Source organism: Monodelphis domestica, chromosome 5 (assembly GCF_027887165.1).
Source record: "Monodelphis domestica isolate mMonDom1 chromosome 5, mMonDom1.pri, whole genome shotgun sequence".
In the NCBI taxonomy this organism is placed as follows: domain Eukaryota; kingdom Metazoa; phylum Chordata; class Mammalia; order Didelphimorphia; family Didelphidae; genus Monodelphis; species Monodelphis domestica.
In genome coordinates this window covers 254,531,049-254,557,309 of record NC_077231.1, presented here as the reverse complement: position 1 = coordinate 254,557,309, position 26,261 = coordinate 254,531,049, and the positions used below count along the sequence as shown (strand labels likewise).

General features: G+C 37.7%; 1 protein-coding gene across 17 annotated transcripts in view; it reads left to right on the top strand.

The window, feature by feature from the left end:
* The window catches only part of SVIL (supervillin), a 281,250-nt gene that overhangs the window by 229,158 nt on the left and 25,831 nt on the right, over positions 1-26,261 (top strand). For all 17 annotated transcript variants that reach the window (XM_056800916.1, XM_056800915.1, XM_056800913.1 and 14 more), the window contains 10 exons: positions 2,588-2,677; positions 2,784-2,870; positions 3,904-4,081; positions 6,632-6,804; positions 15,451-15,606; positions 17,560-17,696; positions 18,158-18,305; positions 18,454-18,599; positions 20,755-20,930; positions 26,091-26,235. In XM_056800916.1, coding sequence (XP_056656894.1) covers positions 2,588-2,677; positions 2,784-2,870; positions 3,904-4,081; positions 6,632-6,804; positions 15,451-15,606; positions 17,560-17,696; positions 18,158-18,305; positions 18,454-18,599; positions 20,755-20,930; positions 26,091-26,235 — 1,436 coding nt within the window. The remainder of the gene's footprint in view (positions 1-2,587; positions 2,678-2,783; positions 2,871-3,903; positions 4,082-6,631; positions 6,805-15,450; positions 15,607-17,559; positions 17,697-18,157; positions 18,306-18,453; positions 18,600-20,754; positions 20,931-26,090; positions 26,236-26,261) is intronic.

Here is a 26,261-nt window from a genome sequence, read left to right as displayed (position 1 = left end):
GGACATGTTGAATTTGAGAGTGTCATCAGGCCCTCCAAATAAGAAGAGATTTGGTTATGAGTTAGAAATGTGGGTCTTGAGCTTACTATAGGGAGTTGGTGTTTACATTTGGAAGGATGGATGGATGGTTGGATGGATGGATGGATGGATGGATGGATGGATAGAGAGATGAATAGAAAGATAGATGGATAGATAGGTAGAGAGATAGGCAGATAGATAGAGAAAGATAGCTAAAGAAAAAGACAAATAGAAGATAAATAAGTAGGCAGGCATGTAGATAGACACATACACAAATGTGTGTGCATATTTGTATACTACGCAGAGAGTTAATAGATAAAGTTATCCAAGTGGATGACATTGCCAAAGCAGAGGATATACTGATAGAAGTCAACTATGGACACATTTAGGGGTCAAAACAAGGAGATGAAGCTAGCAAAGAAGACAAAGAGGAAATAAGCCAAAGAGGAGAATCAGGAGAGTCCTTAGCATGAATATTCAAAAAGCGTGTTCAATGGAACAAAGAAATCAAGAAGCAATTTTACTTGGAATATCTTGGAAGATATTACAAAGGGGCCAATGCTGAGATGGTAGAGAAGTAGGGGCAATGAATATAAACTATTCTTTTTGGAAATTTAGCAGTGAATGAGGAGGAAAAAAAATAGTATATAGCTTAAGAAAGTGCTGGAGTTAAGAGAAAATTATCCCTAGGATAGGAGAGACCTGAGCATATTTGTGAATGAGGAGAGAGGAAGGAACTAGTGACCTGGGAGAAATTATAAGAGAACAAAGGGATTATTGATAAAAAATTTAAAAAAAAAAAAACTCTCATGGGAATTAGAAGGCAGCTAGATAGAACAGCATATAAAGTACCAGGAAGGGAGACTTATCTTTCTGAGTCCAAATCTGGCTCAAACACTTCCTAGGTGTGTGACCCTGCGCAAAGTGTGTGTGTGTGTGTGTGTGTGTGTGTGTGTGTGTGTGTGTGTGTGTGTGTGTGTGTGTTTAAAGACTTATTGGAATGTGCTAGTTTTCTCTTTAAAAAAAAAAAAAAAGGTCCTACATTTTAAATCTTTGTCCCTTGTCCATAACTTCTGGTGGCCTTCTTGCTGCTGCTGCCCTATGAATTGGACAGTAGGGGGAGGTAGTTCAGCAGGTTAGGGGCTTCTTTCTCCCATCCTCTGCAAATTCAGAATGAACAGATTTCTCCAGCTGCTTTGGAAATCAGCTTTCTGACTCAGCCCTCTTTATTAGTTTGCAAAGCTAATGATCTCTGTGTTAATTAATGCTTTTGATTGTCTTCTAAACTTCCACATTAGAAATTTGCCACAGGATATGGCAGGTCTTGAGTCCGGAGCAGCGCTGCTCCTTAGGGTCCTTTCAGAAGGCTCATTTTTTTCACAAAACTAAATTCTTTGTATTTCCTGGAACCTGAGGGAGTTGTTTTGTTTACTTGTTCTGTTTTTAAGTTTTTATTGAACTCATCCAACTAACATGTTTACATGTCAAGAAGTGCTCTGGGGAGAGAGCATTTTAAACATTTGTCCACCTCTCAGGGTTCTTTCATATGTCCACTGAGTTGTGGAACATCTCGGGATGGTAGGGGAGGGAGTGGCTGATGGTAGATTTCACTTCACTAAAGAACTGGCAATCTTTTTAGGAGATGTTGATGAATTTATTTTTTAAATAAACTTTTAGTTTCCATCTTTGAATCAATATCGCATACTGGTTCTAAGGCAGAAGAACAGTAATACCTAGGCAAAGGTGGTTAAGTGACTTACCCAAGTCAAACAGCTAGGAAGTGTCTAAGGCTACATTTGAACCCAAGACCTCCTGCCCCCCCCCCCAGCCTGGCTCTCAATCCACCGGGCCAACTATTGACTAATTTTTAAATATCTTAAAGGGAGGATTTGCAAATGATTTCTAATAATAGAGCCATTTATTTAAATTATGGGGGTTTTTTTGTTTGTGAATTTTAGAATCTTTTGAAAGCATGCCATAAATGTCCACTATTATTAATACATCTTTCCCCTCATATATGTATATCTGTATACATACATATAGATTTTATATTTATATATATATGTATGTATGTCTGTGTGTGTTATTTTTGTTGTTACTCCTCTGCTAAAGAAAACCAATTCCTGTTTCCAATGAATAATGTTTGGAAATGACCAAATAAAATAATGTTTAGAAAAAATTAAAAATAAAAACCTCATTTGCTGCCTAATCAAAAAAAAAAAAAATAAAACCAATTCCCGTCTTGGACTTAATGATTTAGAGATAGACAAGGGCTTAGAGACCATCAAATCTAACTCCCTTATTCTCCAAAATTCAGTGATGTACCCAAGCTAACCCAGGGAGGAGATACTGGAGCCAGGATTGTAAAACCTAGGTCCCTTGACCTCAAACCCATTGGTCTTGTCATTGCACCACACTGCTAGTCTTCACGTTTATCAGCTAGTTTAGGCAACTCTGTGGACACTGGATAGTCAGGAAGTCCCAAGCTCCCATCCAGTCTCACACCATGACATATCTAAGTCTCTAAGAATTGAACGGTCATTTTAAATAATCCTCACTTGTCCACCAGGTTTGGCATCCCCTACGGCCATAACACCAGTATCCTCCCCATTCAGCAGTCGGATGAAGGGTACCACACCAATTTCCAAACCGCTTGAAGGTAAGGATCCAAAAAGTGGCTGATTTTCCTTTTTTCTTTTTTTAGGTGAAAACTATCAGCTGGCAAACATTTTCTCATCTGTACCATCTTCTTCTTCCTTTCTCAGATATAGAAGCCAAACCAGACATGCAGTTAGAATCCGACTTGAAGCTGGATCGGCTGGAGTCATTTCTAGGAAGGTTGAATAACAAAGGTAAGTAAAGGAGGCTGTGGGGAGAGGAGGACCAGGTTTTGGGGGAGCCCTTCGTTTTGATTCTCCTACTTCTCCCTAGCTGAGTGTCCAGGGGCTATACATAAACTTTTTTTTTCTTCCTAAAAACTCTTGCCCTCCATCTTAGCATCAATACTTACTATGGGTCAAGGCAGAAGGGCAATAAGGGCTAGGTGATTGGATTAAGTGACTTGTCCAAGGTCATTCAGCTAGGACGTGTCTTAGACCAGATTTGAACCTAGGACCTCCCAACTCCAGCCCAGACACTCTATCTAATGTGCCACTTAGCTGCCCCCTAGGTTAGTTCCTAAAACTTTGGGTCATCTTTTACCTAGAATCTTAGACTCAGTTCCTCTAATTTAACTCCTTTTATGTAAAAAATGCAAGAAGAAGTAGAGAAATATATATTAAGCAACGCAGGGTTTTGAAGCAGCAACACTCAACGTCATCGGTTTTATCACAGAAACTGACTAGAAGTGGCATCACTCAGTGGCAGCTTGTTGGCACAATGGGTAGAAAGAGAGGCTTGAAGTCAGCAAGTCCAGATCTGGCTTCTTACACTTACTAGCTGTGTGACCCTAGACAAGTCATTTAACCCTTCTCTGCCTCTGTTTCCTTATCTATAAAATGAGGGTAAAGATCGTACCTTCCAGAGTGGTTGTGAGGACCAAGTGAGATAATAATTTCAAAGTGCTTAGCACAGTGCCTGACACATAGTAGGTGCTAAAGAAATATTAGCTATTATTTGCTCTCATTATTATCTATAAAATAGAGATAATAATAGCACCTGCCTCCCAAGGTTGTGAGAATCAAACGAAGTCATATTTGTGTTGTTCTTAATCCAGTGCCTGGCACATATTAGGTGCAATACAAACTAGAGTTTTGTTATACATCCATTTTTTAATCTGGACTTTTTTTCTTGGGGGGGGGGGGGAATAGGGAAGTATTTAAAATAGAGGATTTTTCTATTTTTTATTTTATTCTTTATAAATTCCAATTCTACTTTCTTTTATAGTTGGTGGTATGCAAGAAAACATTCTCACCATTACTGGAAAAACTGTGAAAGAGGTGATGAAACTAGATGACTATGAGACCTTTTCCAAATTTTACCGCAGTGTGGATTCTTCTATGCCTCTAGGAAGAGTGGAGTTCAGTGCAGACTTTGATGCCATTTTTGATCCTTATGCACCCAAGTGAGTTTCATTCTCTCCAATTCTTCCTCTTCCTCCTCTCTCTGTATCCCTCTACCTGCACTTCTCTAGATAAAATTTTCTTTTTCTTTTTAAACCTTTACCTTCTGTCTTTGAATTGATATAAATATCGGATCCAAGACAAAAGAGTGTTAAGGGCTAGACAATTGGAGTTACATGAATTGTCCAGGGCCACATAGATGAGAAGTGTCTGAGACTAGATTTGAACCCAGAGCCTACCATCTCCAGACCTGGCTCTCTATCCATTGAGCCACCTCACTGCCCTTAGATAAAAATTTCTAAATAGTCCTATCAGAAGATACTTTTTTAGTAGAATAGAACCTCATGATAATACTTCTTGCCATTTCTTGCAGAGTGATAGCAGGGGCCAACCCATTCCACATGCCATAAAGAAAGCCTCATGTACTCTCACTCAGGGCAGGAAGGGAAGTGATCCCACTCCTTAGCCCCAGGAAACAGAAAGAGATTCTCTCTGGTGTTGTTCTCTCGAAGATGTGGGATCTTTGTTGTTTGGGACAGAAATAAATCATTTTCTGAAAATGTCTTCAGTAGATAAGATTGAATTCTACAATTTCACCAGTGATGAGAACTCCCACTACCAATGCAGATGAGCAACTTGCCTCAGAGCCTGGGACATTGGGATTTTCTCAGGGGTATCAGATTGTACCAGAGATATGGCTCAAACCAAGGACTTCCTGGATCTAGCCCCTTATCCACTGGGAAACGCAACCTTAAAAAATTTTCCTTTTTAATTAATGCCATCAATAATCATTTTTTAAAATATTCTAAATCACTCTTGATTAGAGAAATACAAACAAAAACAACACTGTGGTACCATTTTATACCCATCAGAATGGCCAATATGGCAGAAAAGGAAAGTGGTAAATGTTGGAGGGGATGTGGCAAAATTGGGACAGTTGTGAACTGATCCAACCATTCTGGAAGGCAACTAGGAAATGCTATAAAACTCTTTAATCAGGTAATACCACTCCTGGGTCTGTATCCCAAAGAGATCATTAAAAAAGGGAAAGGATCCACTTGTATAAAAATATCTACAGCAGCTCTTTTTGTAGTGGCAAAGAATAGGAAATTGAGGGGATGTCCATCAGTTGGGGGATGGCTGAACAAATTGTGGTATATGATTGTGATGGAATACTATTGTGCAATAAGAAATGATAAGCAGGATGATTTCAGAAAAAGCTGGAAAGTTCTGCAGGACCTTACACAGAGCAAAATAAGCAGAATTGGGAGAACATTGTGCATAATACCAGCAATATTGTGTGATTATCTGTGAAAACGTGGCAACTTTCAGCAATGCAATGATCTAGGACAATCCTGAAAGATATATGACAGGGATTATTTGGGGGTTTTGGTTCTGTATGAGAGTGACCAATATGAAAGTATGTTTTGCATGATAATAAAAATAAAAAAATTTTTTTAAGTTTATCTTTATCTAATTATGAGCTAGAATATTCTAATTCTAGATCTAAAATAAATCTGAAGGCCCTGAGAACCTAGATCCCTGACCACCAGAAACAATATAATTCAGATGTAAGATGGAAGGTTATTTGTTCCAGTTTGTTCCACAATAGCTTCAGGTTTTATACAGTCACATTTTTCCTTTCACCAGAAGTATTCAAACAAAAGTCAAAAAGCCATATCACAAGATTGACAGGGCAAAATAGCTAGGTGGCTCAGTGGACAGAGAGCCAGACCTAGAGATGGGAGGTCTTAGGTTCAAATATGGCCTCAGACACTTTCTCCCATGTCACTTAACCTCATTGCCTTGCCTTTATGAGGTGGAGGACAAAATTTTGGCCTTGTTCAAAGAATTATTGACTCAAGAACTCTCCATGGCAGAGGAAGCAAGCTTTATTGAGAGAGGGAGGAGGGTGGACCTCATGATGGAATGACATGGTTGGCCATGGATAGGCCATAGGAGATGGAAAGGGCTCTGAAAGGTTTTCAGGAATGCATTTTATCTTGGCTTGTCATTGAGGAAGGAGTCATTTGTTTGGGCAGTTGTTACCCTGTTGTTTCTAAGGAACTGATGTCACTTTACTCATAATTATGAATCTAAGCAATCATATGTCTTATCTGAAAGGTGGCCCCATATTAATCAAATAATTATTTCCATGTTCTTCAACTATTTATAGCTACTTTTTTGTAGAACATTTCAGTTCATATCACTTACTGATCTTTTGCCTCAAAACTAATGCACAGTATCAAACCTAAGGGAGTAACTAAAGGCTTAAAAAAAAAAAGAATATTGGCAGGGAAAGTTTTTCCGCACTTGATAGTAACTTTGACATAAATTAAGGTCCCTTCTAATTCTATAATTCTGCTACTTCATAGGAAGACTCTAGGGTAACAGAAGAATGGTTGTTTGTTTGTTTTTTAATGGCAGCAAGAGAAAAAATAGAAGAAGCAGGACTCTGGAGCCAATAATCCCCAATAAAATGTTTTCCTGATTAAAAATGGTGATTGATGGTAGTTTGCATCCAAAATAGCTTTGTTTCCTCTGCTTCTTAGGCTGACTTCTTCTGTAGCAGAGCACAAACGTGCTGTTAGACCTATGCGTAGAGTTCAGTCTTCAAGAAATCCTTTGAAAATGTTGGCAGCAAGAGAAGACATTCTTCAAGAATATACTGAACAGAGATTAAATGTTGCTTTCATGGAATCAAAGAGGATGAAAGTGGAAAAAAGTAAGTTCTTAAGTGACATTTTTTAATTCAATTCAACAAACATTACTTAAAACCTACACTGGGTAGGCACCTTGCCAGAGGATGGTGTGAAAAATGCTATCGTTCAAATACTCACTTTATAGTCTGATAGGAGGAGATATGACAGGCACACAAATCCATGTGGGGCAGAGTGAAATATGATAAAAGGATTGCCAGGAAGAGTAAAAAAACAAATCCAAGGCTGAAGAGAACATTTTAACCTGTTGTGAGAGTGACAGGGCTTTATAAAGGAGGTTGTTGCCCAAGTTAGGTTTTGCCAGAAGGGAGGGATTTTGGAGTCTTTTCAAAGTTCAGTGGGTGAGGGCAGAGCCAAGATGGCAGCTTAGTAGCAGCAAAAGCTAAAACTTCTCTGACATTCTTGAACAAGGGGATAAAATAGAAATTGAAAGAATCCACAGATCACCTGCTGCAATCAATCCCCAAATCACTCCTAGGAATATTATAGTCAAGTTCAAGAGTTCCAAGGTCAAGGAGAAAACACTATAAGCAGCCAGGAAGAAACAATTCAAATATCATGGAGCCCCAGTCATAATTACATAGGACTTGGGAGCTTCCAACATTGAAGGACCAGAAGTCTTAGTATATGTTACACTGGAAGGCATGGGAACTGGGTTTACAACCAATAATTACCTATCCATCAAAACTGATGATATTCTTTCAGTGGAAAGTATGGCTATTTAATAAAAGTGACTAAAAGCAAAACACTGGTATTGAGGGAAGGAGTGAAAGGATAAAAGGCAAGAATAAAAGATGAAATCAAGATGGAAGGGAATACACAGATGCTAATGATTACTGTGAATATAAATGGGATGAACTCACTGGAAGTAGATTGCAATGTGAATTAAAACACAGAATCCTACCATATGTTGTTACAAGAAACACATTTGAGGCAGGTAGATGCATACAGAGTAAAGGTAAGAGGCTGGAAGAGAATCGATTGGGCTTCAACTGAGACATAAAAAGCAAGAATAGCAATCATGATCTCAGACAAAGCTAAAGCAATGAGACCTGATTAAAAGAAATAATGAATGTAATTACATCTGGATAAAAAGTAGTTTAGACAATGAGAAAATATCAATACTTAACATATATGCATCAAATGGTATAGCATCTAGATTTTTAAATGAGAAATTGAAGGAGCTTAAGTAAGAAATAGATAATAAAACTGTACTAGTAGGGTGTGGAGAGCCATCATACCCCCATTGTCTAACAGAGTAAATAGCAGAAATAATAAATACATCTTTTTCATATCATAATGCAAAAAAAAAAGCAAGTAGGGTTCATGGAAAGGCAAATTAAAAATTAATTGGGAACCAAATAATCTAATTCTTCAAAATCAGTGGGTCAAAGAACAAATTATAGAAATAATCACTGATATCTCTGAAGAGAATGACAATGAAGAGACAACATAACAAAATTTATGGGATATAGCCAAAATAATACTTGGGAAAGTTTCTATCCCTGAATGCTTATATCAATAAAATAGAGAAAAAGCAGATCAATGAATTGGACATGCAACTAAAAAAGCTAGTAAAAGAAAAAATTTAAAATCCCCATTTAAGGATTAAATTGGAAGTCCTAAAAATCAAGGGAGAAATTAATAAAATTGAAGGTAAAACTATTAAATTAATAAATAAGACTAGGATCTAGTTCTGTGGGGGAAAAAAAAAACAAATAAAATCAAGTATTGGTAAATTTGATAAAAAAAGAAAGAGAATCAAATTAATAGTATCAAAAATGAAAGGGGTGATTTCACCTAAATGAAAAAGAAAGTAAAGCAATTATTAGGTGTTATTTTGTCCAATTATGTGACAATAAATTTGATAACCTAGGTGAAAAGAATGTATGTTTACAAAAATATAAGTTGCCTAGATTAACAAAAGAGGAAATAGAATACTTATATAATCCCATCTCAGAAAAAAATTGAGCAAGCCATCTATGAAGTCCCCCCAAAATATCCCCAAGGGTCAGATGTATTCACAAGTGAGTTCTAGCAAACATTTAAACAATCCTAATACTCTACAAACTATTTGACAAAATAAGCAAAGGAGTCCTACTAAATTCTTGGGCACAAATATGGTGGTAATACCTAAGCCAGGAAGACCAAAAACAAAAAGAAAATTACAGATCAATTTCCTAAATGACCATTGATGCAAAAATATTAAATTATAAGCAAGGATACCACCGCAATATATCACAAGGAGTATTCACTATGACCAGGTGGGATTTATATCAAGAATGCATGGCTACTTTAATATTAGGAAAACCATCAGCATAATTGACCATATCAATGATCAAACTAACAAATCACATGATGTAAATCTTGAAATTTCTCAGACTTGTGAATGTTAAAAATTTCCACATTGGGGAATTCTCCATTGGAACAATTCCCTACTGGGAATGTTCCCCATTTTGACAGTGAGAACTCTACTTGGATCAGAAATGGGAGGACCTCTACTCCACCCATACTTAAGGACTGCTTTAGGGGAAAAAACTCCTTGCTGAACAATGAAAGTACTTAAACCCATACTTATAATGAGGCAAAAAGTTCTTTAAGCCATGCCTATTTTTAGAATTAATACAATGGGGTGCTAAGTACCTATTAAAGGTCAGGCAACTTGTAAACTTGCCAGGAGCAAAGAGGTAAAAACTTATTCAGAAGTTTTTTCTGGTACAAACTTACTAAAGGGATTAGTCAACCCAGCAGTGTTTTTAGAATGGGCTGTCCTTTGGAAAATGTCTACTGTGATTGGTAGATGTAAGGACTTAGGGGAGGTGACATAGGAGAAAACCCCCTATATAAAAAAAAGCAGAATCTCTTGAAAGATGATCCTTTTGGAAAGATCTCTTGAGAGGGGCTCTGGAGAAGGGAAGCTCTTGGAGGACAATCTCTAAGGAGGTCTCGCTAGAGCTCCTCTGAGGGGACTCTGTCCCTCTGGAGGCTCTGGAGAGAGGCCCTTTGGAACAGTCTCTGGCTGGAAGGCTCTTTGAGGAGGACTCTGGCTGGAACTCTCTCTGAGGAGACTCTGTCACTAGAATCCTTGCTTAGACAGACCTTGTGGTGAGTGATAAAAGACTGACTGACTAATCTCTCTCTCTTAAGACTCAGGTCTAGGCCATGTTGGCTTAAGGCCCTTCATACTTATTTCCTTTTTCTCTCTTTCTCTCTTTTCTTTAATTCCTCATTGTATTATTAATTAAAGTCTCTATAAAACCCAGTTGATGGGTATATTCATAATTGGGAATATTTCCCTGGCGACCACCTTATATTGATTTAAAACCAAGACACTGTAGTGAAACATATTTTCTGCGGTCACAAATTTACTCACCCACTCTTATATCTATCTTCCACTATTTTACTCACTACAGTTTATGACCTCAACCATTTTAACTCTTACAGTTTAAGGCATCCAATTCTTTTAATTGCCACAGTTTATGGATTCACTAATTTTAAATATAACAGTTTATGGCAGACAACTATTTTAATTATTACAATGAATATCTCAATAGATGCAGAAGAAGCCTTTGACATCACTAGAAAGCATAGAAACAACTTTTTCAGATCATAATTCAATAAACACTAGAGAGCATAGGAATAAAAGAGCCTTTCTTAAAATAATAAGCAGTGTTTATTTAATACCATCAGTAAGTATCATCTGCAATGGGGATGTTAGAAGCCTTCCCTAAGATCAGGAGTGAAGCAAGGATGCCCATTATCACCATTATTAAATATTGTACTATAAGTGCTAGCTTTTTTGATTAGGAAAGAAAAAATAAATTGAAGTAATTAAAATATGCAACAAGGAAACTAAACTGTCACTCTTTGCAGATGATATGATGGTATACTTAGAGAGTCCTAGAAAATCAACTAAAAAACTAGTTGAAATAGTTAATAACTTGAGCAAAATTACAGGATACAAAATAGATCCACATAAATGATCAGCATTTCTATATATTTTCAACAAAACTCATCAATAAGAATTAGAATGAGAAACTCCATTTAAAACGCTTTAGACAATATGCAATATTTGGGAATCTATTTGCCAAGACAAACTGAGGAATTATATGGACACAATTACAAAACACTTTTCACACAAATAAAATTAGATCTAAACAACTGAAGAAAACATTAATTGCTCATGGGTAGGCTGAACTAATACAATAAAAATGACAATCCTACCTAAATAAATCTTCTTATTGAGTGTAATACCTGTAAAACTATCAAAAAACTTTTATAGAACTAGAAAAAATAGTAACAAAATTGATATGGAAGAACAAAAGATCAAGAATATCACGGCAACTAAAGAAAAATGTGAACGATGATATCTTAAACTTCATATAAAGCAGTAATCATTAAAACAATCAGGTACTGGCTAAGAAATAAAAGGATAGATTCATGGAATAGATTACAGGTAAATGACCTCAGCAATCTAGATCCCAACTTTTGATATAAGAACTCACTATTTGACAAAAACTGCTGGGAAAATTAGAAAACAGTATGGCAATTGTATGGCAAAAATTAGATTTAAAGCAATATCTCACACCCTATATACCAAGATACGGTCAAAATGGGTATATGATTTAAACATAAGAAGTGATATTATAAGTAAATTAGGAGAATGTAGAATAGTTTACCTGTCAGATCTATGGAGAAGGGAAGAATTTGTGACCAAACAAGAGACAGAGAACATTACAAAGTGTAAAATAATTTTGATTATATTAAATCAATAAGGTTTTGTACAGACAAAACCAAAGCAACCAAGATTAGAAGGGAAGCAACAATTTTGGGGAAAAATTTTTAACAATTTTTTTTATAAAGGTCTTATTTCTCAAATAAACAACTTTGTTAAATTTATGGGTCCAAGTCATTCTCCAAATGATATTTAAATGATATGAATAGGCAGTTTTCAGATGAAGAAATCAATAATCATATGAAAAAATATTCTAAATCCCTCTTGACTAGAGAAATAAAAATAAAAGCAACTCTTAAGTACCACGTCACACCTATCAGATTGGTCAGTAGGACAGTAAAGGAAAATAAATGTTGGATGGAATGTAGCAAAATCAGGACACTAATGCCTTGCTGGTGGAGTTGTGAATTGATCCTACCATTCTGAAGAGCAATTTGAAATTATGCTCAAAGGGCTATAAAAAAATGCATACCTCTTGATAACACTTCTAGGTCTGTATCCCAAAGAGATAAAAACAATGGGAAAGGACCTATTTGTACAAAAAAAAATTGATAGCTGTTCTTTCTGTGGTGTAAAGAATTGGAAACTAAAGGGATGTCTTTCAATTGGGGAATGGCTGAACAAATTGTGGTATATGATGGTGATGAATACTGTTGTGCTCTAAGGAATGATGAACTGGAGGATTTCAGAAAGGACTGGAAATACCTCCATGAATTGATGAAGAATGAACCAGGAGAACATTATTCACAGTAACTAAAATGCTGTGCAATGATCAAAGGTCATAGACTTTGCTACTAATAGCAATGCAATGATTGAAGACAATTCTGAGGGAATTATGAAAAAGAATACTACCCACCTCCAGAGAAAGAACTGTTGGAATATAAATGCAGATGAAAACCTATGATTTGTCACTTGTTTGTATGGCCATATGATTTGGCATTTTGGTTTTATAAGATTATTCAGTTACAAAAATGAATAATATGGAAATATGTTTTTCATGATAAGACATGTATAACCCAGGTTGAATTGCTTGTCAGCTCCGGAGAGGGGAGGGAAAAGGGAGGGAAACAACATGAATCACATAACTTCAGAAAACTTCTGTGGAAATTTGTTATTAAAATTAAATAATGATTTTTTTACAAAGTTGAGTGGGTGACAAGAAAGCAGGATGGAAGTTAAGGGCAACCAGGGAATGTCATAGTTTGGCCATTATATAAAATAGGTGGAGAAGGGTAGCAGTAGGAGAGAATCTTGGACATATAGGTTGGAACTTAGTGATGCCAGGCCCTAAATTCCCTGGAAAAAATAGTGGGAAAACAAAGATTTTTCAATAGACTGATCACAGTAGTCCATTGGGATAATTGTTTTGTAACAGTGCAGAACATCAACTTAGAGATAGAATTAACTGGAGACTAGGGGAGAGCAGTGAGGAGACTTTTACAATATTATAGGTGAGAAAAGATTTAGGTCCAAACAGTGGTGATTTCATTGTGACTAGAGAGGAAGGGCAGAACAGAAATACCCAAAAGTGGAGAAAAATTGGTATTATTCTCTTTTGGTAGATTTCCTAGTGAGATCAAAGAGGATGAAGAGAGGGGGGGAATATTATTATTAAATCTATTGATTAGGAAGACAACATATCAGAGTTGTTTGAATAGAATAGTGAATTTAGAAGTAAATTTTTGAAGAATTCATAAAGCAAATGATGATTTAAACATAGTGTCAACAGTTATTTGTAGAACTGTAGAACCAGAGGACAATAGCTTATAGTAGTGGCAGAAACTCAAGGGAAGGAATTTTTAGGATTAAGGTGACAAGCACATGCTGCAAAGAGAAAAACCAAGTAGAGGGGCAAATACATAAAATACATTAAAGAAATGGAATATTTGAAAAAAGCAGAGGTGTAGAAAAAATTGAAGAGAATGGAATTGAGGATACCAATGGAAAAACTGACTCATACTCTGGAGTATTGTGGGAAGGACAGAGGATTAATTTTCTGCTTCTATTTTCAATGAACAGATTATTATAATTACCTCAGTCATCTGGTAAATAGAGTAGAATGATGTGAGTTAGCTACTCATACAGAATACATTGGTCATCTATTGACCTCCTACACACATGTATATGTAATTATGTGTCAGGAGTTACAGCCTTTTCTTAGCATTGCTATGGTTAATATTAAAAAGTGGTTGCATTCCATAAATACATATTAAATAATAATATGACAAGGATGAAGCAGGGATAAATTTGCCAAAGGGCAGGAAAGGGAGTCCAACCTAGAATTTAAAGTTTGACACAGGAAATCACAAAATATACTGTTCAGAGAGCTCACTAATATCATTTGTGTTTGTGCGTATTAGGGGAAGGTGTTTGTTTTTGGTAATTTAACCTAGTTTTCAGCTCTGTCAAGCCCCAAACCTAATACTAATTCACCACCTGATCTTAATCAGAGAAAATTAATTTGATCTTTCATGGGAAAATTACAAAAAAAAAAAAAGCTTAGCATTCCCAAAATTATATCCAAGGTCCATTTTCTCTTTGACTATGAGATGACTCGATTTCAGAAATTACACACTTCTTAAAACACCTGACAACAGTTCATGTTATTCCAGGACTTCCAAGACACAATGGCTTGTGCTCCAACTTGGTTCACTTTCTAATTTTTAATCAATCAGATATTTATAAATTATTTACTACATGCAAGGTACTCTGGTAGGTGCTCCGGGACTTGGCAAGAAATAGTTAGTGCCCATAAATAGCTTCTATTCTGGGTCATAAGCAGATAGGCACGAACATACATTATTTGCTTCCTCAGATTAGTGCAAAGATAAGTGGTTTGTGAGTTTAGAATAAAAGCTTACTCCTACCTGTAGTAGTCAGGTATGGTAGGACTTGAACTCATTCTTAAAGGATATAGAAAATTTAGCTGGATGGAGAGTGGGGTGGGTATTCAAGATGGAGAAAACGAGATGACCAAATCCTGCTATTCCTGTGTTCTCAGTGTCATGTGTATTTCTCTGAAGTTTATGTGCCTGATTTTATGAAGCTTTTCATGGAAGTAAATTATTAGGTGAAAGAGCTGAGATTTCTCTTTAAACTGCATAGAAAGCCAATTTCAAAACTGCTTGTGCTATGGATTGTTTGCCAAGTAGTACTATATTCCTTCACTTTTAGACATGAATCCCAGGGAAGTATTTTTCTGAATTACACATTGGAAAAGTCATTCTTACTAATGCTGAGTTGGGAAATCAAGGTGTTCTTGGCACCCATAAGGTTCTTTTGAAAAAAAAAAAGATTAAAATAAGCCCTTTCCTTGAGATATCTGGCACATAAACGTCCTGGTTTCCACTATAAAATTCAGCATTTTACAAATTGAAATTTTAGGCCTGATCACAAAGGATCTCAGGAGGCAAGTTAGTCCATCCCTTTGCCTCAAGGCAAGAGCACAAGTAAACTATTCCATACAAATGGTTTTTCTTGCCTATTAAAAAAGCCTTCCAGTGAAAAAGATTCAACAGCTTTCCTTTAGAAGTTGTTCCAACATCTAAAAGCTATTAGCAGTGGTTATGACAGCTTTCAAGGGAATTGCAGCAAATTAGTTTTTAGCCTCTCTCTACTTTCTATTGTAGCGATTGGCCAATAACGTCACTCAATTTGAGCTGTACACAGTGAGGTGTTATGCTTGTCAACTAGCAGTATATGCTTTCATAACCTAATTAAATTCTTAATTTAATAATCGAGCATCAGACTAGAGAGCCCAACAAATGGAGATGGGACAGCTTTTCAGCTTTCAGAAGAAGACAGTGACTTCAATGGGAACCATTTCTAAATGTTAACTTGATTACAAAATACAAATGACTTCGTCCCTGTCTCCTCACCACCAACCTTCTTCACTTCTCTAATTCTCCATCTTCAGTGTCTGCCAACTCGAATTTCTCAGAAGTTGCACTGGCTGGGTTAGCCAGCAAAGAAAATTTCAGCAGTGTCAATCTACGGAGCGTCAACCTAACTGAGCAAAACTCCAACAACAGTGCTGTGCCCTACAAAAAATTGATGTTGCTGCAAATTAAAGGTATATGGGGGCAGGTGTCTTAAGTGTAAGCATGGAAAGATGATATGGGGAGTGGGTAAGTCTTCCTTCGGCCCAACAAGTCTTTGGTTGCCCTCAGGAAGTCGCCTAGCATCTTCACCAAAGCTGGAACTGTCCTCCAAGTCAGCAATTGCTATTAAGATTCCATGGAACTGTTCATTGACCTTGTCAATATTGTAATCAAGTGCTCTTCTGGTATCTGGAGAAAGGCAGAACAAGAAGGCAGGAAGAATTGGTGGATTGGTCATTAGGGTAAAATAGAAGAATAGAGAGAGAAAGGGGAAGGACTAAGGGATTCTACTTTACAGTGCCTAAATTTTAACTAATAGAAATAAATAGCTAACTGAAGCTTTAATTAAGCTTACATGAGAGAGTATATATTGTTTTATTTTTATTGTTATGATCCTCCTTAGTGGTTTGGTTCCATTTTCTTCCTAATTATCATCACCTTGGTTTACCTAAATGATTTTCTTTGTAACAGGTGATAGTTCCTCATTAGAAAGACTGGTTCCTGAGTTGATGCCCCTAATACTATATTGGCATAATCTTTTTCATTTGTTATTAAGATTTTATCTTTTTTTTCCTTTTTCAAAAACATTTCACAAGCAGTAATTTAATACTTACTATATTGGGAGTAGGTAGGTGGCTCAATGGATTGAGGGCCAGGCCCCAGGTTTCCTGGGTTCAGACACTTTCTAGCTGTGTGACCCTGAGCAATTCACAATCCCCATTGGCTTGGCCCTTATCATTTTTCTGCCTTGGAACCAATGCGCAGTATTGCTTCTAAGTAAGGGTTTAAAAAAAACTCACTGTATACAAAATCCTTGGGTTAAGATGAAAAATTACAGTCTTGCTCTTGAAGAGATTGCAGAGTGAAAGGAAGCATAAGCAATTTATTCACCTTTAACTATATGTGGTTACCTACCTAGTTATAATTCAAAGCAGAGCAAAAAAGGAAAAAAGTCAAAATTCTCTAGAAGTTTGAGAAGGGAGCAGTTCCATTCAGCTGGGTCAAGGGGCAGACTTCCTGGAGAAGAAAGTTCCTGATTCTTGCCAAGCCAATGCTTGGTTGGCAGTTCCCCAAAAGCTTCAGAATCAAGAAGACCTCGATCCACTGAGCCACCTAGTCATCATCTAAAAATCCCGAAACTTTGAGGGCAGCTGGGTGCTCAATGGGTTGAGATCCAGACTTAGAGATTGGAAGGTCCTGGGTTCAAATGTGACCTCAGACACTTCCTAGCTGTGTGAGTCTGGGCACATCACTTTACCCTCCATTGCCTAGCTCTTACCACTCTTCTGCTTTAGAACCATTGTTTCTAAGATAGAAGGTAAAAGTTTAAAAAGAAAAGGAAAATCAAGAAGATTCACTTCTGAGGAAGGGGCCATGGGATTCTATGTGCAATAAATCTTTGGTGCATCCTTGGGTCCCTCCCTCCCAGACAAACTCCCTTAACTGCTAATAGCACATACCACATCACGCTCAGAAAAGGGGAGACCTTCGCCTTTGTTTTCTAAAGGCAGAGGTGGTGATGGAGGGGACAACTAAGGGAATTGCAAAAGAAATTGCAAAGGGCTTACTGGAGAAGACCACCAGAGACCTTCTCTGCCAAGCTCCCTAGAAGCTGGCACTTGCTTTCAAAATGGCACTCTCCCATAAATGATGTTCTTGTCAACGTTCCAGAGGAGAAGCGCTGATGTTCATAAAAATGAGTGTGTGATCTAGTAGGCGCAGGTGAACATAATGTGGTGTAACTGCATTTCCACCGTGCTGCCATTTTAATGTAGTCATGTAGAGGTGGGGGAGGAGGAAGGAGATGACTAATGGGAAATGGAAAGCCTGGGAACGCTTATAATCAGGAATACTTTAATTGCAAGATGTCATGTCATGTTAGTATTACTTTATGAGGGACCAGTGAACTTTTATTTCATACTTAGGAAGAAGAAACGTGCAGACAAGGTTAGTGGAGCCACGAGCCTCTTCGCTGAATGGTGGAGATTGCTTTCTCCTCTTAACTCCCCACTATTGCTTCCTGTGGGTAGGAGAGTTTGCGAATGTCATCGAGAAAGCTAAGGTTAGTGCTCTAACGAATCAGATATTAACAAAACATCGTGGGAGAATTGGAGGAATATTAGAATGTTTCCAGGATATGAAGTGGCCCATTAAGTCAGAAAAGGCTAGATAGATTCTATTTCCCCAAATCCCTTCCATGAAACGTGAAAGCTGGAATGCTGTAAGATAAATAGGATATCCTCAGAAAAATGTTCCACATTCATGCCGAAAGGTAAGATTCTGAATCACAGGGTTTCCTCTTTACTCCAATATAAAAGAGAAATACGCATACCTATGAGTCCCGAAGAATTGGGACACCTGGTACTTTCCCCTAGGTTTTGTTGTTGTTGTCCCCTAACATTCTTAGGGCCTCTCCGCTCTCCAGATTGCCCTTTCACACGCTCGCCTTTGGTCTGATCTCAGTGTGTACAATTACCCATAGGAATGACCTATTCTAACAGGATAATTATGTTAATCTCTTAGGCATCAGAGCTTGCAACTCTAATTCAGACGAGGAGAGAACTCGGCTGTAGAGCTTCTTATATTCAGACCATAGAAGAAGGAATAAATACGCATACCCATGCAGCAAAAGACTTCTGGAAACTCCTGGGTGGCCAGACAAGTTACCAATGTAAGTGTTAATTCTATTTTAGACTATAACCAGACTGGAGTCCCCTCTCTTCTCCTCCCCCTTCTGCCACCCAGTAATCCTTCCAAACTCCCCTTTGAAATTACTCTTATTTGAAATTCACCACTCAATGATGTGTTCTTTCCCAAAGCTGCCGGAAATCCAGAGGAAGATGAATTGTATGAAACTGCGATCACAGAAACTAATTGTGTTTATCGCCTCGTGGAAGATAAACTTGTTCCTGATGACTACTACTGGGGCAAAATACCAAAGTGTTCCCTTCTGCAGCCAAAAGAGGTACAGGGAACAGCATGGGTCATCTTGTAGAGGAGATCCTGGCAGCTTGTAAAATGAGGTTTATGTTTCTGAAAGAATTGTTTTCCCTTGGATTCTAACAACTATTCCATGTCCCCAGAGAGGACCCCAAGACTATTCTTTTGTAGGGAAATAGACCAGTCGTTTTCCCTTCCTAATTTAGCTAAGATTTACTTATTCGTCAACCCCTGGGATTGGCTATTAACATCAGTCTTATATGATATTTTTCAAAAGATTTTTTCTTCAATGGGAAATTTCAGGCAATGTGTATCTCATCTTTGCATATATATATATATACATATATATATATATATATATATATGGGAATATATACTTACACATGCACAATATGTGTATTTCCTTTTGTTGGGGAACTAGCAGCTTTTCCAGTGATTTTATCAGTTTTGGAAACTCATTATTGAAACACTGCTTTGGTCTGATCTCACCGTGTATACAATCACCCATAGCAATGACCTATTTCCTAGGGATAATTATTTGCCCTGGTGCAGGTGGCATAGTAGATAAAGCATCGTACTTGATGGAGTCAAGAAAAACCAAGTTTGAGTCCTGTTTTACTAGCTGGGGGACCCTGGACAAATGATTTACTCCCTCTCTGTAGTGATGATAAATGGTGATAATGACCCCAGCACTGTCCTAAGGTTGTTAGGGAAAGCTACATGTGAGACAGCATGTGTAATGCCCTGCATAAACCTTACGTGCTGCCTCTAAATGCTTAGCATCTTACACTGTTGCCTGGGACAGCAGGATAAATGATCTGTCCATGGTACGTGTTTGCTGACTTCAAAGGCAGCTTCCATGTGCCATGACACGCTTCTCCTGTTTATACAGATGCATGTGCATGTTCCTGAGTGTGTGTGTGTGCATAGTTTCTAGCACGACCAGTGGATTTGTCACTCTTCCTCTTTTTTCTCCTTGGGTGTGTGCCTCGCTCTCTGTTAAGACTAGTCAGCACACACTAAAACAACAATATAGAAATCACAGTCGCTGCCCTCAAGAAGCTTAAATATAAAGATAAAAAATAGGGGATACAAAAGGAAGATAAGAAAAGGCAGCCCAAGAACAGGACGTGGCACGTGTATAAGCAAGTGCCAGTTAGTATGGGGGGGACTGAAGCCAGCTCCCGATTAATGCAAGTAAAGAATCCCATGAAATGGTCACATTTTTCAGACTCATCCTGAGTATTTCCACTGGATCAGAATAAATGATCTATTTCCTATCATTATGCTTTCAAATAGTACAGATTCTAATACACGTGACCACTTCATGGGATTCATTCTTCACACTAATTGGGAGCTGACTGTACAAATATAGGCATTAGAGAATGGAACATTCACTATGACTTAGTTCAGGGATGGGGTCCAAAAGGAGATATAGGTCCAATGAGGAGGAAAAGGAGGAAAGATTTGGGATTACTGAAGATGACAGAGGGAGGAATCCAATGAGCCTATAGAACAGAGATGTCAATTCACATCGTATTTCATTCATTCACTCACCTACACATTATCCATTCATTGAACTAATTTCTTTTTTTTAACCTTACCTTCTATCTTAGAACAGATACTTAGTATTGGTTCCAAGGCCAAAGAGAGGTAAGGGCTAGGAATGGGACTCGCCCAGGGTCACACAGCTAGGAAGCATCCAAGGTCAGATCTGAACCCGGGACCTCCCATTTTTAAGCCTGGCTCTCCATCCAGTGAGCTACCTAGCTGCTTCTCAAACTAACATTTCTTCTATATACAAAGATGAATTAAGACCTGGCCCCTCCCTTCAAGTGTATACAGTATAAATAACTGACACAAAGTAGAATATATTAGTGCCTATCAACATGATACAATAAAGAGCTGAGGAGCCCAGTTCAGGGAAGGGGAGGATGACTTGCAAATGTGGGAGATACCTAAGGAATGAGCCAACAGGAAATAAAGGGTAATTTAGAGGGAAAAGGAGATAAGCTGAGCTAGGAAGGGTGGGACCCCAAAATGGCAACTTCCCAATAGTGATCATTTTCTATAGGCTGTTTAACCAGACTGTGTCTCATCACACTAAAAATTACTGGTTAAGTTCTGAGCAAATAAGCCTTCTGGAGAGGTCAACAGGATCTTCTGTTTCATTTTCCCAGGTCTTAGTGTTTGATTTTGGCAGCGAAGTTTATGTATGGCATGGGAAAGAAGTCACATTAGCACAGAGAAAAATAGCCTTCCAATTGGCAAAACACTTGTGGAATGGAACCTTCGACTATGCCAACTGTGACATAAATCCTTTAGACCCTGGAGAGTGCAATCCTCGGATACCCAGGTACTGGGGCAGCATGGGGACCTGGCCAGAGAGGGGCATGCCGTCATGAGTGGGTTCCATATTTCTGCATCAGCCCCTTTTCACAATTGGTCGTGAGATGGGATTTGCAAATCACAGCCCCATCACTGCGTGTCAGCATTGTTTGGAGGTTTTAAAAGCTAACACCGTTTTCAGGCAATCCTTTCTTGTTGTTTTCTGGAAGATGTCTAATAACCTCCTTTCAATTTGTTGCAATGAGACAGCATTTCCCACTGGCTGCTTGCCAGCTGTCAGGAAGGTCAGGGAATAGCACTGGTTAAACACATCTGATAAGAAAATGTTTCAGCATCTGGGATTCCGCAAAGGTGACTTCTTAATCTGAGGCACAGGCGCCATAAGTCAAGATTGTCTCTAATTCCTTTTAAAAAATCGCTATTGATATTTTTTATGTAGGTGATATCATCGCTGACATTTTGCAGTGTATTTTCCACTTCCCCTTTCAGAGAGTCATCCTCAATAACAGAATAAGAAGAGAATGGGCAACACTCCTTCTACCTTCAAACCTATAGAGCCTTTTGCCTGGGAGGGATGATTTTAGGATAGGAGTGTTTTCTGTCCTGATGAGCACTGGCACTATGCTGGACATTAGAACGCCATTTAGACTAGCCAGTGTGCCCCAGCCTGCAACTGCAGAGCCCTCCACTTAGTGAGCAGAGAGATTCCTTAAATGCTGCTACCATCTTGGCCTGATTCTTGTAGTGAGACAGATTGTCAGTCACTGATTACTTGATACCACCACAAACTCTGTTGAGTTCCCCTAACTTTGCTTCATGGGAACTTTGGTCCATGTACATAACCCCCATCTTGCTTTGAGACTTTTGCTCTCTCTAGCTGCAGTCTCCTGTCTAGATTCTGTTGCTTCTATAGAATTCCAGCTCTGATCTCATTAACAATTTATCTCAATATATTAATTTTATTCATAAAATTTTAAATTAAAATTATTTTAAAACATTACTTTTAATTTATGTAAAGCTCTTACATATCTTGTCATGTATTATTCCTTTTCCCCCAAGTTTATTTGCTCCCTTATTATAATTCTGACTTATACTGTCTTGGAAAAAATGCTTTTAGAAGAATAGAAATGGGGTTGAGGAGAAAGGAAAGGCATACTCAGTGACTTAATCAAGGTCCATCTTTTAGATGAGAGACCTGAGACCTAGAGAACATAAGTGGTCTTCCCAAAGAAACAGAGTTGGCTAGAAGTGTCTTTTACTTATATTTTGGACGTAATAGAGCATGTGGTAAAGAGTATTTTTGTTTCCAGAATGCACATCTGTACCATTTGTAGGCCAGATTGTGTTAAAGGGGAAATTGTTTCCTTAAACTCATACTTTAGTCTGGAATCATACATCTTTAGAAGTGGAAATGTACTCTTGAAAACAGCACCAAAAGAAGTATTTGTGAAGATGCATGTGTATAAATATGTAATGAGCTAAGAATCTAAAAAAGCAAAGTACCTCCCCAATCCTTCAAAGGATTTGAGTTTTCCCTTCCCTAAGGGATATCACTGAAGTGTTACATTTTTGTTTGTTTTCAATTCTACACGAAAACCTACAGAAAATTTCAATGGGACAGGACAATTAATCATAATTTCTACCAATAGAATTTGCGTCTCCTTTTTTGGAAAAAGGACAAAAAAGAGAATTGAGAAATTCTAGCTACATGCTTGAACAGGGTAAAGTATCAGGGTGACAATCAGGTATTTAGTGAGCATGCATTATATACTCAGAATTGGGGAGCACAAAAGGAACTCTCATGTAGACTCTTGCCTCTGCCATGCTTATAGGCACACTGGAGAAAGACAATGAACATAGGTAGCAATGATTAGAGAACAATCTAGGACAGAAGATGATCAGTAGACCCAGAATTAAATAGCAAAAGGAGGAGGATGAACTAAAATACCATTTGGGGAACTTTGAAGTACTTTCAACGATCCACCATTGCTCTTTGTCACAGAAGTCCATGTTTTATGTGCCATCATTCTCCTGGTGATACCATATGGCTACCTTTCAAAGAAGACCCCAATTGTGGAGAATTTGAAATCTCAGGCTTTCCAAAGGGCAATGGAAGATTACTAAATGAGCTGTAGCTGTATTACCAAAGATAATTTGCCCATGAGAAGTGCCATTCATATATGATGGGAAAAAGAAGGAATAACAGAGGGAGAGCTGTAGTGTTGCACTGGAATACATGGAATATGTAGTTAAAACTTAGCAGTTTTAATAGCTTGATTTTGATCTTTTTTAAGTTTAAAATTATATTAACACTTTCAGAGTATTAAGAGGACTCCAATATGTTGGTGGGATCCTCCATAGTGAATTGATGGAAAGTCACGGATGAGTCTCACTCAAGAAGTCATAGAGTGGCTATGACCTGCACTGGGAGATCACACAGATTCACCAATGCATAGCCAATAAATGATAGGCTTTATGTTCACAATATACTTTTCATTTTCCCTATGTAAACCAAGAAGAAGCTTCTAGGACCCCTATTCTTAGCATATTCTGCTGACTCCTCTTCACTCTGTTTTAAAGAAAAAACAAAACTTGGCTGAGACTCTGACCCCAGGGCTGTTTTCCATTGTTTTGCATCCCTTGCACTGATTATGTTACTAGACTTCTTGGGGCCTCTATCAGATAAGAAGGTTGGGCTAGACAATCTCAGTCTCTTCTGGTGAAATGAGTCTGTGATTCAAATGATTTCTCATTCATTCCCTAGCCTCCTTTCCATAAATCATTTCAGGGAGGTCCACAGGACAATATTTTCATCACAATATATTACTCACCACTTTGTAGATGTGTCCGTAATTGGATGTAATTAGATGCTGTTATTTAATAGCTAATAGCTGGGATCCATAGATCAAATTTAGGGCTAATTTAAAAGAATAGATTGATTCCCCCCACACCCCAAGATTAAAATTTGGGTTACAGAAAAACAACTGGTTTATGTATCCCAAAGTGCTAAAGAATTGAACTGTGGGGAAAAGTCATTTGAAGCATTAAAGAAGTAAGCCCCTAGACTATACACTGTGTTTATATAATTAAAAATAAAATTAACCTTGAGTTTTTCCATTATGATGATATAGTTTTAAATTTGGAAGAGACTTATAAAAATCATTTAGTAAGAATCTTTCATTTAATGAATGGAGAAACTGAGACTCAGGGAAATTTATTGACTTGCCCCAAGTTACAAATCTAATTATTGGCAAACCTGACACTGAAACCCAAGTTTCTTTCCTGGTAATTAGCTATTCTACCATGCCATGTGATATCCTCCCTGCTATAAGTGCAGAACCTTAAGAATTAAAAGTTAGAAAAGCATTTTGCTGCTTATTCTTAGAAAATAAGACCACTAAGTCTGCAGAGCATCTTAGATTTTAAGGATACCATTAAAATAAACAACAACAAAAAAGCCCAGCCTTTCTTAGTGTTGTTTTTGCTCATATACTTGAGTCATGGTTCCTTCTGAAGACTTCTCTTCCCAGGAAACTGAGAAAGACAATCACCTTCACTTGCCCCCTCTTGTTCACTAAGAATGTGAAAACTAGATTCTGAAATAATGGCAACTGGTCGCACCATGTGTCACAATACTGATGGGAGTCATCTAAGTTCTACTCCAATGGCTCATCATTATTTCTTGGAGTTGACTAGGTTTCTTTTCTTTTTTAGTTTATTTATTTTTAACATTCTTTTAAATTTTGAATTCCAAATTCTGTCTGTCTCTGCTATCCTTCCCCTATCCATCAAGAAGACAAACTGTATGATATCAGTTGTACATGTGAAATCATACAAAATATAGTCTCTAGGTTTTCAAAGACCTTCCCAAAAGAACATAAGTTCTGGTAAGGGGGAAAGTCTTTTGCATACAGTCCTAGAACAAGGTTATGAATCTGTTCAAAGGAGGCCAGAGTAACTGAAGGCAGAGACTTTCATGACCAGAAGCTTAGCTACTAGATTCCGAATAGCTACAGCAACCCAGGCAGCCATCTACCAACACAGGTGGAGGGTTTAAGATCTGGCGCAGTGCCCATGGTGATGAAATCTCATATCTTCTGAAGAATTAAAAACAGACATGGTGGTGGATGCAACCTTATACCTTAACCAAAGACCTAGCTTTGAAGAATTATAAATATCTATAATTGACTTTCTAATTCTTTAAAGCTAGGTCATTGGTTGAGGCATGAAAATAATTTTTCGACCTTCTTGCTCTATCATGTAAAAGTGTCAGGCCAGGAAAATAACTACTTTCCAGAGAGTTTTAGTGCTTATTTTCCCAGCCTGACTCTTTTACATGATATGTATGAAGGAAAAGAAAAACATATTCTTAGCAGCAAAGGAAATTATGATTGCTCCAAGTTCACATTTATCTATAATGTGTTTTCTCTTTGTTTTGCTCTTCTTTCCTGTTGGCTTGAATTATCTTTCTTGTGGTCTTTGAAATTAATATTTTAATCCTTAAAAGTCCATTTTGTAAAATAAGAAAATAGACTGCATTAGAGCTGCAAGGGAAGACCTCAGAGGCTACCTAAGTACACAGGAGGATCCCTAAAATTCAATCCAAGAGAAAATGGAATTCATTATCAACTGCATCTATTTTTAGGTTCCAATCAAAGGGACCCCTTCCTGGAAGTACCAAAGAAATCTGCCTTTCACATGGTTTCTGTTCTAGAAACTCCAAAGTTCAACATTCTAGCTGAGTTTATGTGTCATACTAGCAAATTCCTATTTTGTAGCACAGGGTCTTATTGTCCATATGTTGTGTTATCTGTATGGAAAGTTCTTTAATTTGTGTTAAATATAAATATTGGTGTACTCCTCTCTCTCTCTCTCTCTCAATCTCTCTCTCTCTCTCTCTCTCTCTCTCTCTCTCTCTCTCTCTCTCTCTCTGTCTGTCTCTCTCTCTGTCTGTCTCTCTCTCTGTCTGTCTCTCTCTCTCCTCTCTCTGTCTCTCTCTCTCTCTCTCTCTCTCTCTGTCTCTCTCTCCTCTCTGTCTCTCTGTCTCTCTCTGTCTCTCTCTCTGTCTCTTTCTCTCCCTCTTCCTCTCCCTCTCTCTCACTCTCTCTCCCTCCTTCTTTTTTTACCCCCAACTACTATCCTCTCGTTATTTGTCTGTCTTACACAGAAAAGGACAGGGGCGACCTGATTGGGCAATATTTGGAAGACTCACTGAGCACAATGAGACTATTCTGTTCAAAGAAAAATTTCTTGATTGGACTGAAATGAAGAAACCTTTTGAAAAGAACTCGAGTGAACTCACCCCACAGAAGGTATTCCATTTGTCCTCACTTGGCAT